Raw genomic sequence first — 15,096 nt, 5'->3', positions numbered from 1 at the left:
CCCTTCTGAAGCAACAGGCTGTATCAAAGATTACTAGGCACACATTTTGCTGAAACTGATTGAGGGGCCAAAATTCTGCAAAGCATGCAACATTCCTTTTGCATTAAAAGATAAAGTAAAACAGGAAGTTGATCATCTTGAACAGAAGCAGGTTTTGAAACCATAACCAGCAACGCCAACGGTAATGGTACAGAAACCGCATGGCTCACATCATCATATCTGAGGAAATTTCAAAGAGATGGTTAGTTCTAAATTGATTATTGCTTCAAGTCCTATTCCCAAGCCAGAAGAATTGAAGTCAAAATTAAATGGTGGAACGAAGCATATTTGCAAATTTCTTTCGATGAAGACACAGAGATTTATGGTGACAAATATTCTAATTGGTCTCTAACATTACAAGAGTTTCGTCAGAAGTTTTTAGAACAATTAATTCAAAAGCCTCTGAATTCTAAGAACTACCTGTCTCAAGCACAACTCCACAGGAATTTTTGTGGAATTTTGAATCTGTATTCAAAAATCTACAAGCAGAAAATTTAAAATGCAACAAAAATATGTGCATCTTTTTTTTTCAATGTGAAGTGCAATACTAAGAACACATACTCCCTGCACATGACATCGAGCTGACTATGAAACACACATACTCCTGAAAACTTCCTATTGAAAAGTACATCAAGAAATTACATTCAATACTGGGCCAAATAAATTATTATCACACATTCCTCCTTCATGCAGCTTCTGTCAGTGAACCACTGCACAAGTTATTATGTAAAGAACCTAGAATAATGAACTCCAATGTGCATTTAACAAATTAAAACAATGTTTCCTTGATGCCAAATGTCTTTACGACATTGACACCAGTAAAATGCTCACAACTGCTGCAGATGATTCAGATTTGTTGTTGTTGTTGTGGTCTTCAGTCCTGAGACTGGTTTGATGCAGCTCTCCATGCTACTCTATCCTGTGCAAGCTTCTTCATCTCCCAGTACCTACTGCAACCTACATCCTTCTGAATCTGCTTAGTGTATTCATCTCTTGGTCTCCCTCTACGATTTTTACCCTCCACGCTGCCCTCCAATGCTAAATTTGTGATCCCTCGATGCCTCAGAACATGTCCTACCAACCGATCCCTTCTTCTAGTCAAGTTGTGCCACAAACTTCTCTTCTCCCCAATCCTATTCAATACCTCCTCATTAGTTACGTGATCTACCCACCTTATCTTCAGCATTCTTCTGTAGCACCACATTTCGAAAGCTTCTATTCTCTTCTTGTCCAAACTAGTTATCGTCCATGTCTCACTTCCATATTCAGATTATAGCATAGAAACCATTCTCTCACTTGATATCATGATTTTCAGTGACTAATTGCTTTCACTTCATGACTGTTATGGTGGTACAAGGAAAATGCAGGCATATTGAGAAGGAGGGACTTAAATTATATTCACAGTCAAGAATTTTCATGATTAGACCTGTAGACATAAATTTATCCTTCTCACAGACCACAAACATTTAGTGGCTATCATTGGACCAAACAATACTGTTCCTGTATCTGTAGTTGTGTCTGTCAAATTACAACTATGAGATTATCTTCAGGTCCACAGCACAACACACAAATGCAGATGTGCTTTCACATTTAGCAATAACTACACAAAAAGTAAAAAGTTTGACCCATCAGCTGATTTCTCTCTCTCTCTCTCTCTCTCTCTTTCTCTGCCCCCCCCCCCCCCCCCCCCACCCCTGTCCTCTGCCTGATAGGTACCAGTAGTCACAGCAGTCAAGGCATATGGATACTTTCCCAGTAAACTTAGATTTAATTGCCAAACTTGTGCCTAAAGATCCTGTTTTGTCTAAGATCAAACAGCTTATTCAAATGCAGTCACCTGATTATACATTACTTCCTCAGCCAGAGATCAAATCTCACTGGAACTTGAGGCATACACTTACAATGTATAAATGCGTCATTCTCATACATCCAGCATCAGGCAAGACACATGTGGTTATTTCTGTGGTGTTTAAACTGATTGTAATTTTGATGCTACATTAATGCAATTAGGGTGTAGTACATACCAAAAGCACTGCCAGAGAGCATTGCTACTGGGAAAATATTTACATAGAAACTGAAGGCTGCCACATCTTTGTTATAGTGTGCCCTGTCACAGCATGTGTTTGTTTATCATAGCAACAACTACCATTAAGGAACTGTAGCAGGGAAACATTTTTCTGTTGCCAAGAGTGTTTGTGCTGAATTAAGAGTAGTATTCAGTTGCTGCATTCACAATAATAATTTTTTATTAAAAATATCATCTTTTGCTTTTAATTATACTTGGATGAAAATATCAAAATTTTATGCAGGAATATGAAATACATCATTTTTAAATGATAGGTCATTAATAGTCTTCAATCTCTCAAAATACTGAAAGTATTCTATTTTCTATTTGATGTTTCACATTTTTGTACCAAGTTTTAATTTATTGTGAGCACTCACTTTTTCATACCAGTTATAGTTAAAAATACAGAGATGTTATTTTTATTTAAGAAATATAATATTTGTTAATTATCATTCCAATTTGATAATAAGTACAGAATTTAAGTAAAAGCACTACTTTGAAATGAACCAAGTACTTTCCAATTAGACTACTGACTCAGGAGTCAATGATTACATTGAAATATGTTAATTATTTTATACTAAACAACAATAAAAATTCTTATAATTTTCAAAGGCACGTTTTTTTTTTCTTTCTTTACTTTTTTTGTGAGAATTGCATGGTACTGGTTTAGGAAATCTATACCTTGGCAGTGATCTGCAAATTCTATAAGTACAAAACAAATTGAAGGGGTCCCAATCTATAAGGTACCTTTGTCAATCTATGGAAAGTAAACAAGGAAACAACTTCAGTGAATGACTCACAAAATATAATTTGTTTTTCATTACACTGAGGGCACTGCAGTGACTTTTCAATTATATATACACCCATTGTAAAACTCGTTCATTTTTTTATTGTTAAATTTTTGTCCAACACAAAAAATTTCCACTCTACAGAAAAGAAATTGAAAAATCATCTGAAACATATCTCATTTTTGTAACACAAAAGTAGGGGCATATATAAGCAATGATTAATTAATACTAAAACACTGCAATTCACAATTTGTTATTAATTTCTTTTAAAAATTAATGTGATACATTTCATGTTGTATGCTCATCATCGGGCTATTTGTGTGTGTGAGAGAAAGATTTAACTTGGGAAGTGCAAATCTTTTAAAAAGGTAGGATTGTAGCTGCATTATTTTAAATGGAGAGACAGAGGGAGATTACATTTAATTATTAAGAAAAAAGAAAAATTGTGTGGCATTGGCATTGATGGCTGGAAGACCTTGAGTGTGTGTTTTACTGCATAATTAGAAAGGATTTTTCTTACACCATCCACAAAGGCACCTTTCAGTGTGTTCTATGAGAGTTGTGTCTTGTGCTTATTTGTTAAGTCTACATGACTGTAATGGGCACGTGCATAGCCATATATGGTACTACCACTGAACTTGAGAATGGCTAGTGCCCAAAAGTAAAGTTCTTCTTGAAAGATGTGTTTGTGTTGTGATATGCCAATAGAAATGAGATGGTGAAATCTAGTGTTCCAATATCTCCACACACAATTCTCCAGTGCTCACTTCATGAGCACTGGAGAGTTCTGTGTGGAGATATCCAGAATTTAATCGAGGGCATGGATGCAGTGCCTCATAAACTTCATGCCACTATCTCACCTCCCTTTGTCAGGCAAATACTGGTGATAAAACTTTCTTACAACAATGGGATTTGAACTGGCTGACTATTAACTGAGTATCACCACACAGGTGTGTGTTAGAAAACTCACTAAAGAATACAGACATAATGAAGAATACAGAATTTTACTGTAGATCCTCCTTGTTAATATATTCCAAAGACATGTTCTATAACCTTAAAAGTATTTCTCCCTGGTAATATCTGGAGAATGTGATGAATGATGAATGATGGGAAGAACAATATCAATACGTACATGGCAATATCCTTCACATGAATAAGTGGTATGTGGTTACGACCACTCCCAAAAACTGGCAGTTCTGGTTTGTTATGCCATGCCATCTTGAAAAGGAAATGTAAAACTTCTTCTTCATAGCCATAGCTTACACCAGTTGCAATCACTATTGTTTTGAATTTTTCAGGAAACTACATAAATAAGAAAATAAGCAACATTAAAAGATGAAACAGTGACTGATATAGTGATTAATGTTGCAAGGTTTTATTGCATAGTCAAAGTAACTGTAATAAAAAAATATAATAAAGATACAGAAAATGAACAACAAACATGAGGAAAATGAAACAAAATAAGATGGAAGAAAGATTAAATTTCAACGTTCTTCGACAACTAGATCACAAAAGTTGGAATACTGGCTCTGTTTGATTAGGAATTGAAAGAGAATTGCAAAGACTTTATTGATGTAATTATCCTAGAATTTCACCTAAAGTGTTATGAAGAAAGCATACAAAGCTTAATAAGAAATGCAGATTGGAAAACTGTGTTTTAATAATACAAATCCAGCATTTCAGTCATTAAGCTACTTGACTTTACACTAAAACTAATGAAACGCAATAGCAACTGAAACTAGAAATTATTGTAACCAGTGATAATTTATTATTATTTTCACTACACATATTGGAAGGTTACACCTCAATCATTAGGTGGATCCAATAATATCTCTCAGAGCATACCTCTACAACCATCAACAGATTACAGAAATAAAATACAAGGACTGTGAAACACTAAAAATTTCTAGTTTTTGCAGTAAGGAGGTTGCCACAGTGGATACTCCGGTTCCCGTGAGATCACCAAAGTTAAGCACTGTCGGGTGTGGTCAGCACTTGGAAGGGTGACCATCCAGGCCACCATGCACTGTTGCCATTTTTTGGGGTGCACTCAGTCTCGTGATGCCAATTGAGGAGCTACTCGACCGAATAGTAGCAGCTTCGGTTAAGAATACCATCATAACAACGAGGAGAGCGGTGTGCTGACCCCACGCCCCTCCTATCCGCATCCTCCGCTGAGGATGACACGGCGGTCAGATGGTCCCAGTAGGCCACTCGTGGCCTGAAGACGGAGTGCAGTAAGGAAGTAAAAATCAAGTATGAAGTCCTACTAGGGTCTATTCTGGAACCTGTCCTATTTCTGCTTTATGGAAATTACTTAGCTGATAAAATACATGATGGAATCACAGTACCCTTTGCAGAAGACATTAATATTCTCATTAAATCACACAGTGTGACAATCTGCAGGAAACAACAACACAGTTATGCACAGTTTAGCACAGCAGTTCAGGACTAACAGTCTCATCATGTTGTTGTTGTTGTTGTTATTGTTGTTGTTGTCATGGCCTTCAGTCTGAAGACTGGTTTGATCCAGCTCTCCATGTTTCAGTAGAGCTGCATGCCCTCAGGAAAAATTATGGTGCAGTTTCACTTTGCTTTCAGCCATTTGTAGCACCAGCACACCAAGGCCATTTTGGTTGATGTTTCAAGACCATATCAGTCAACCATCCAGGCTATTTACCTATGCAGTTACGAAAAGGCTGCTGCCCCTCCTCAGGAACCAAAAGTTTGTCTGGCCTCTCAATAGATACCCCTCTATTGCAGTTGCACTTATGGTACAGCTATATGTGTCACTGCAGTATGCAAGCCACCCCACCAATGGCAAAGTCATTTCGATCATGAGGGTTGGGTCATTACAAAGTCTGAAATCACTGTGGCAGTTAACTTCTACACCTCACAAAACCTCCATCCTGCAAACCCCAGTTTCACCATTGAAGGAGAAAAAAGTCTCAAATGTGAGTCATACAAAATTTTTAGGCATACATATTCAGGATGATTTGAAGTGGGTGATATGCCTTAAAAATCTAAATGAAAAACTAAATACACATGTGTAAAAATCAAATATAATACATAAAAAGATTATCAGGCTGATAATGAAAAATAAATGCAGTGATGCCTGTAGACCAATTTTTAAAAAACTGAAAATACTGCCTCTACCTTGTTTATATGATATACTAATTTTTACAGAAGAGGGCACTTTACAAAAGAAAACATCTTCCTTCAGACATAGCTATGATTTACACACACATGAAACTAGGCAGAAGCATAACCTACACATCAATACAGTAAGTACAAACTTATACAAATGAGGAGTATACCATACTGGATTTACATTAAATTAACAAATGCCTTCTTATTTAAAATGTGTACCAACATTAAATATGTTTAAGGTAAAAATCAAACAGTTCTATATTGACCATTGCTTCTACTCTGTCTGTGAAACATCATAATAAATAAGTCTAATTTATCAAATATAATTGTGTACTATGTTACTTTCTACTATAATTAACTTTTTTGTGTTGATAATGTAGTCTCACTTAATAAATACAGTTATCATATGTACAAGCAATGTAATATGTCAATTTATGTTATTATATCTAAAAACAAAGATGATGTAACTTACCAAACAAAAGCGTTGGTAAGTTGATAGACACACAAATAAACACAAAAACACACACAAAATTCAAGCTTTCGCAACCAACGGTTGCTTCATCAGGAAAGAGGGAAGGAGAGGGAAAGACGAAAGGATGTGGGTCTTAAGGGAGAGGGTAAGATGTCATTCCAATCATGGGAGTGGAAAGACTTACCCTAGGGGGAAAAAAGGACCGGTATACACTCGCACACACACACATATCCATCCGCACATATACAGACACAAGCAGACATATGTAAAGGCCAAATATTATGTACTTTGATGTGGTCTAGTGAGTACTGAAATCATATGTTATTTATGTTTACTCCTTGTACTATATCAAATGTGCAAATTATGTTCTAAAAAGTGATTCCCTTGACCACATAAGTAAATAAAGAAATGTTTACTATGATAATTATGGGAATTACTTCTAAATTACCCTGTCTGACAAAAAAATCTAGCATCCAGAAGAGGAGAAGGAAAGAAATTAAACTTCTCTGGTTGAGAGGTTATGTGATGTTATTTCAGAGAACACATAACAGTCAAATTAACGACTTATTTGGCATATGAGGACATTTATCAGTATGACATTCACCCTCTCTGGCTTGAATGCATATATTGCTTCATTTGGGAATGGTGTCATAAAACTGTTGTATCCTCTCCTGTGGCTAGCTGCCAATAACTGTTGTAAATGGCACTGGGATGGAGTTAACATTCAAGCTGGTCCCACACATGTTCTATTAGTGTCAGATATGGGGATCTTGCTGGCCACCAGAAAACCTCAGTATCACGCAGATAGTCATGGAGACACAATCAATGTGTAGACAATACAATGCTGATTCCTACAGAGTAGATTTCTAGTCTCCAGAAAAGTCTTTATACTTGAACATAATACACGTTCCAAAATTCTACAACTGATTGAGATCCTCATATGGTTCATCATCAAAGAGTTGATTTTTAAATGAGAGTCAAACACTCTATGATTTAAGAAATTCATCATACATTCTCGTACATAGTTCAACTTGCATAAAAGGAAATTTACTTTCATAGCAATGCTTTTTAAATCACCATTCGGAATATTTTCCCGTGACCTATTAGAAATAGGTTAGTTTGTGCAGTTGCCAGAGAGCATCAGATGACAGGCATCACCGCGCTTGTGCAGCTACGATGACGTAGGGAACCTGTATGTTCGTATGTGTACAACATTAAAAGATCTTACATTATATCATAAAGAAACAATACATCAGAGGATACTTCAAGAGCATCGGAATTTCGTGACCCATACTAAAATGTGCACATTTAAAGTGCATATTTAAAGTGCACATTTGGATGTCCAGATTCCCAGTGAAGTAGGCCATGATTTGATATTAAGCTTTTCAATGTAGTATTCAGGATATAAATTTTCTTGGAGTACCAGTACTACGTTATCTCATGTTTGGTTCTCTATTATGGCTAGAAGTTGAAAATGTGAACTTCAAGTGCAGCAAACAGTGTGTGGCATTCACTTCATTCACTTCATTTCAAATATATGGTCTGAGTCAGCAGACAAGATTAATAAAAGAAAATTTATTTAGCAGACTGACAAAAATAACTTCATTGTTCTGCAAGGAAATTAATAATTGTCTGTCAGAAAAGTGGAAATAAAATAAAATCTGCAGTTAACAACACATTTTAGCCTTCCGTAATTATGTGAATGTATTTTAATTCACTTGATAGCCCCCGGCCACAGAAATCTGTTTTGGTTTCTTTTGTTGTGAGAGCAGTAATCGAAGAGGAAACAGCAAAATCATTAAATGTAAACACGGGTCACGTGGAGGCTACTCACTTCCCCCCTCTATCGCAGACTACTCTGTGCATCAGCCCTGGGTCTATGATATTTCCGAATCGGGCCAATACCCCGCCACTCCCTCGAGCGTTTGATATAGGACATCAAAAATTAGAAGGGGGGGGGAACGAATTTTCAAAAAATATTCATTTTGTAGTGCACATCTTCCTGAAGAGTCTAATCCATAAAACATATGTGTTTGAGGAAATGTAAGACATGTTATTTTTTCAAGAAAGAACTCTTCAGAAAATTTGCACTCCTTATACTCTATCACCTAACAACTTGCTGCTTTGTGTGACATAAAATGACATATAGGATACATAAAACCAGTAAAAACATGAGACAAGCAAGACAATACACATTTCTTCAATCCTTAGCTCCTAGAACTTTTTTACTCTCTAATCTTGCTACAGCTTTACATGACGTGCTTTCCTTACTGTGAAAGAATCTGTTACCTCATCACAGTTTGTCAAACGTTTTGCTACATGAAAAATTGAAATGTCGTTGTCTAATCCTGAAAAAGCTGTTAATACAATTAGGATCCAAGACTGGTGAGGTTTCTCAATCTGATTACGTCTATTTTGTTACTTTCTGCTAGATAAAACAAAATAGGCCTTTCTAATACTGCAACAATTGTAACACATATCAAATAAATGAGACTGTTTTGGCACAAACAGTCATTTTTTAACAACAGAATATAATTCACAAAGTACCCATATCAAATGCCTATTAGGTCTACTACAAGCAAAAAGCTATACTTTAGGAAATAGTTTCACACTTCATTCATACGCGCCAATTTCTCAAGCATGAGATCGAAAAGTAGTAGTACCAAATTTTTATACAAACTTGAAATCATCATATTGTTCCATAATTTGTGTGATGTCCCCAATTCTTCTCCTTCCTCATTCTAACAAAGTGTCTTGTTATCACTAATTCTATAACTTTTCCTGTCAATGTCAAAGCTTATTCGTTGGTTAACTTCACTAACTCTGCCAGAATCACCGGTTTGGTTATCCCACAATCATTCTCCAGTTAGGCTTGCTACGTGTTTGTACAACATGTTTTCCGTGCTAGTTCCAGAATAGAACTTAGGGACTGTACAACTGGCTCTCACTAGTAAAGCAATCTGGCAAAAAATTTTCTGTCAAAATTTCATATTCTTGGATACACCGAGAAGGTAATAAGTAATCACTGGCCCCAGTGGCCGAGCGATTCTAGGTGCTTCAGTCTGGAACCGCGCGACCGCGAAAGTCGCAGGTTCGAATCCTGCCTTGGGCATGGATGTGTGTGATGTTCTTAGGTTTAAATAGTTCTAAGTTCTAGGGGACTGATGACCTCAGATGTGAAGTCCCATAGTGCTCAGAGCCATTTCAATACATAATCTTTCTTAACTGTTATTCGTTTATTTCCACTCCAGTAGTCTGAATATATGGATTTCGGTACTAATTATAACAACACTCATCATCCGCAAACCCAATCAACCACACATTCAGACAGCAGTTGGTATTCATCTGTTCGGCCTTACTCCCCTCAGCCTGTATAGCCCCTTTTGTCTGTAGGAAAGTTTGTTTCTACATGCGACGATGATTACCCTGACAGAGACATCATGTACACTATGCACGCATTAACAAATCAACTTACGATTCATTCAGAAATCAACTTATAATGTGATCAAAAATGTTCAAAAACTGACAGGGATGTGTTTCAAAGTCATACGAATAATGGATAGACTAACGTGCACTGGATGCTAGGCACTTTGTAAAACAAGTTTTTTTCCCTCAAGAATATGAATTTGCCCCCAGCCCCCCTAGATCTAGGACTGCTGCAGATGCATCAATCTGGCAGCTTGGGTGCTCCAGTAAAAATTTTTCCCAGTAGCAGTTTGCTGTGACTGCTTACACAGCCAACAGCCACATTTCTGTAGCCAGAAGCGGGAGAAGCTACTACTCAACTGCACATACGCATGATCCCGCTCGTAGCTGCTAAAATGAATCTAATGTAAACAGTTGTGACATCACGCTCATCGGAGGCAGTTTGTTGTTATGAAGCATTGCATAGTCTTCCTAAAGCCTTTGACATATTTCGCTGTTGGCAGATGCTTGTATGAGCACTGTCTTTTGTTGTTGTATATGGTGCATTTCCTTTGCACTTTAAGTTTAGTTTAGGTTTTTCTCTCGTTCATGTTTTATCACTGCAGTATTACTCTGCAGTAGTGCGATACAGTAATATTGTTTGTTAGAGTATCATTTCTTACCAGTCAAAATTACAAAAATTTAACAGAAAACAAAAAGAATGAAAAATTCCTGGAATTCTAAAAAAATTCCTGTCTTTTTCCCAGTCTCCCAGATGAAAAGATTCCCAGGTTTTTTCCGGATATCCCGGTTGTCCCGGGTCGTATACACCCTGAATATCTCTAACCTTAAAATATCTCAATTAATTACTATTCTTTAATTGCTGTATGTTACCTATTGCTCCCATAAATTCCCCCCAACAATATCCATCCTCTGTCCTATCACCTCTTCCCAATACATGTCTCCTCACCCTCACTGTGTGCCACTCTCTGCCAAGGCAGCCACTGGCTTTCATCTTCTCTGCTTCTCTCCTTTTCTGCTCCCTGTTTCTTCCCCCCCTGCTCCTTCTCCCCCCTCATCTCCCCCCCAATCCCCCTGTCTCTCCCCCACAGCCTCCTGATGCTGTGCCTGGAAACCTTATCCTGCCACTGTCTAGTCCCTGCATGCTCTGTCAGACAGTGCTCTTTTCTCCTCCCACTCATGCCTGCTATCCTCCTCTTCCCCACCTTTCTCTGGATTACTGCTTTTATTCAACACAACAGTTGAATTCTGGTCTGAGCAGCCTGAGATAGCAGTGCTGTGTGTGAGAGGTCTCCTTGCTTGTCTGAAATGTGTATGTGCTTTCTTTCCTGCAGAAGGCTTTGGACAAAAGCTCAGTGTGTAACAGTCTTTTCATTGTGTCTGTATGCAACTAAATGTGTCATCTTTACAGTGAGCAACAATCCACCCTTTTCAAAATATTGTTAAATTGCTTTGGCATATATATTACAAAAATAAGAAACTAAAAACCTTCTTTATGAAGTGTCACATCAAATTCTGAAATAAAATATACCGCCTGACATAAAAAGTGAATCACCCAGAAGTGGAGGAGGAAATGAAATGAACCTTCCTGGATTGAGAGGGTGTGTGATGTTACTCATGTGATTACAATATCAAGTCAAATTTAAAAAGAACTTGGCAGTATGGGCTCAATTATCAGTATGACATTGCAACCCCTCTGGCCTGGATGCATGCACTGATTCATTTGGGAATGGTATCATTATGCTGTTGTATCCTCCTCTGAGGCAGTCTGACCCACAACTGTTGTAACTGGTTCTTGATATTCGGTATAACAGCACTGAAGCAGAGTTCAGGTGCAAGCTGGTCCAACACTTGTTCTATCAGGGACAGATCTGAGGATCTTGCTAGCTGTGGAAGTACCTCATGATCTTTCAGACAGTTCACAGAAACATGTGCTTCTTGTGGATGAGCATTGTCTTGAGGATACATGGCACCACGATACTGTTGCTTGAGAAGTAACATATGAGGACAAAGGATATGTGTGACATTGATTTTGCCAACGAAGTTCTCTCAGACACCATCCTTGACCTGAAGTCATGCTTGACAGAACTCCACACCATGAAGGCCAGAAGTAACATCACTATTCATCTCCAAAATACTGGAAACTTGCAGCAATTTATATTGTGGTGTTAACATCAACCTAGACATAGGGTGGTAATTTCCTAGTCTTGCTGCAGTTAGTTTCCAAACAAAGGTGTAGGTAGGCACAAAAAGTTTCAAAGAATCTATTATGATGCATTCTTACAACTACTGATTCTTTCAAAACACCAAGATCTCATCTCCTTTAATTTCTCTTTCTTTAATAACTGAACAACTTCTTTTATCTCATCATAATTTTTTTTAAAGTTGTCATCCTCTGCAGTGCTAGTAGCCATGTATACCTCTGAGGTGACAAAAGTCAAGAAACAGTGATATGCACATATACAGATGGTGGTAGTGTTGCATAGAAAAGGTATAAGGAGGCAACACATTGGTGGAGATGTCATCTGCACTTAGGTGTCTGATGTGATTATGGCTGCACTACAGGAATCAACAGACTTTGAATGTAGATGAAAATCAAACAATGGAAAATCCAGGATGGAATGTAACAATATTAGAGAAGGAAACTCGCTACTCACCATATAGTGGAGACGCTGAGTCGCGATAGGCACAACAGAAAGATTCACACAATTATAGCTTTTGCCATTAAGCCCTTTATCATCAATAGACAAACATACACACACGCACACACACAATCACACAAATGCAACTTGCACAGACATCTGCAGTCTCAGACGACTGAAACCACACTGTGAGCAGCAGCACCAATGCATGATGGAAGTGACAAATGGGTGGGGGTAAGGAGGAGGCTGGGGGAGGGAAAGTATGGTGGGGGTGGCGAACAGTGAAGTGCTATAGTTTAGATGGAGGGCAGGAGAGAAGGTGTGGTGGAGGGGGTGGGGGTGGGGGGTGGGGGGGATAAGTAGCAGAAAGGAGAGAAATAAAAAGAAATTAAAAGACTGGGTGTGGCAGTGAAATGATGGCTGTGTAGTGCTGGAATGGGAACAGGGAGGGGGCTGGAGGGTGAGGACAGTGACTAATGAAGGTTGAGGACAGGAAGGTTACGGGAATGTAGGATGTATTGCAGGGAAAGTTCCCACCTGTGCAGTTCAGAAAAGCTGGTGTTAGTACGAAGGATCCATATGGCACAGGCTGTGAAGAAGTCATTGAAATGAAGGATACCATGTTTGGCAGCATGTTCAACAACAATGTGGTCCACTTGTTTCTTGGCTACAGTTTGTCAGTGGCCATTCATGCAGACAGACAGCTTGTTGGTCGTCATACCTACACAGAATGAAGCACAGTGGTTGCAGCTTAGCTTGTAGATCACGACTGGTTTCACAGGTAGCCATGCCTTTCATGGGATAGATGATGTTTGTGACCGGAGTGGAGTGGGTGGTGTTGGGAGGATCTATGGGACAGGTCTTGCATCTAGATCTTGCATCCTCCCATCCTCCCAACCTTGTACAAAAACAAATCTCCCATGCCTTATCTTTCCAGTCTCCCACCACCTCCCAAAGTCCCTCAGTCCAGCCACAGAGGAGCACTCTCCTCATAACTCAGTACCATTCGGGACTGGAGCAACTGAATTACATTCTCTGTCAGGGTTTCGATTATCTCTCATCATGCCCTGAAATGAGAAATGTCCCACCCACTATCCTTCCCACCCCTCCTACAGTGGTATTTCACCGTCTACCGTACCTAGACAATATACCTGTCCATCCTTACACAACCCTGCTCCCAGTCCCTTACCTCATGGCTTATACCACTGTAATAGACCTAGATGGAAGACCTGTCTCATACATCCTCCCACCACCACCTACTCCAGTCCAGTCACTAACGTCACCTACCCCATCAAAGGCAGGGCTACCTGTGAAACCAGTGATGTGATTTACAAGCTAAGCTTCAACCACTTTGCTGCATTCTGTGTAGGCATGACAACCAACAAACTGTCTGTCCGGATGAACGGCCACTGACAAAAGGTGCCCAAAAAGCAAGTGGACCACCCTGTTGCTGAACACGCTGCCAAACATGATATCCCTCATCCCAATGATTGCTTCACAGCCTGTGCTGTATGAATCCTTCCCACCAACACCAGCTTTTCTGAATTGCACGGGTGGGAACTTTCCCTGCAGTACATTTTATGTCCCCGTAACCCTCCTGACCTCAACCTTCGTTAGTCACTGTTCTCACCCATCTAGCCCTCTCCCTGTTTCTATTCCAGCACTACACAGCCATCATTTCACTGCCACGCCCAGTCTTTTAATTTCTTTTTATTTCTCTCCTTTCTGCTACTTATACCCCCCACCCCTACGCCCCCCCCCCCCCCTCCACCACACCTTCTCTCCTGCCCTCCATCTATACTGTAACACTTTACTGTTCGCCACCCCCACCATACTATCCCTCCCCCAGCCTATTCCTTACCCCCACCCATTTGTCACTCCCATCATGCATTGGTGCTGCTGCTCACAGTGTGGTTTCAGTTGTCTGAGACTGCAGATGTCTGTGCAAGTTGCATTTGTGTGAGTGTGTGTGTGCGTGTGTGTATGTTTGTCTATTGATGATAAAGGGCTTAATGGCAAAAGCTATAATTGTGTGAATCTTTCTGTTGTGCCTATCGCGACTCAGCGTCTCCACTATATGGTGAGTAGCAACTTTCCTTCTCTAGGATGGTAGATGAAGTTAGACACATGGGACATTCCTTTCTGGAAATCATTAGGTAAGATCCACAGTGTCAATAGTGTGCTGAGAGTACCAAATTTCAGGCATTACCTCTCACCACGGCAATGCAGTGACAGAGGGCCCTCACTTAACAATCAACAGCAGTTGTCAGTGCTAACAGACAAGCAACATCGTGTGAAATAACCATGGAAATCAATATGGAATATACAACAAGCATATCCATTAGTACAGTGCAGCAAAATTTGACATTAATGGACTATGGCAGCACACAACCGATGCGAGTGCCTCTGCTAACAGCACATCGCATGCAGTGCCTCTCCTGGGCTTGTGACCACATTGGTTGGGATCTAGATGACTGCAAAATGACAGCCTGGTCAGATGGGTCCTGATTTCAG

General features: G+C 39.1%; 1 protein-coding gene across 1 annotated transcript in view; it reads right to left on the bottom strand.

Annotated features, from left to right (window-relative positions):
• Positions 1 to 15,096, bottom strand: part of LOC126163715 (adenylate kinase 7-like) — a 129,885-nt gene that overhangs the window by 76,953 nt on the left and 37,836 nt on the right. Inside the window, exon 6 of the mRNA XM_049920185.1 lies at positions 4,025 to 4,194. Coding sequence (XP_049776142.1) covers positions 4,025 to 4,194 — 170 coding nt within the window. The remainder of the gene's footprint in view (positions 1 to 4,024; positions 4,195 to 15,096) is intronic.

The sequence above is a fragment of the Schistocerca cancellata genome, chromosome 1 (genome assembly GCF_023864275.1).
Source record: "Schistocerca cancellata isolate TAMUIC-IGC-003103 chromosome 1, iqSchCanc2.1, whole genome shotgun sequence".
Classification (NCBI taxonomy): Eukaryota; Metazoa; Arthropoda; class Insecta; order Orthoptera; family Acrididae; genus Schistocerca; species Schistocerca cancellata.
This window is presented reverse-complemented; position numbering and strand designations above follow the sequence as displayed.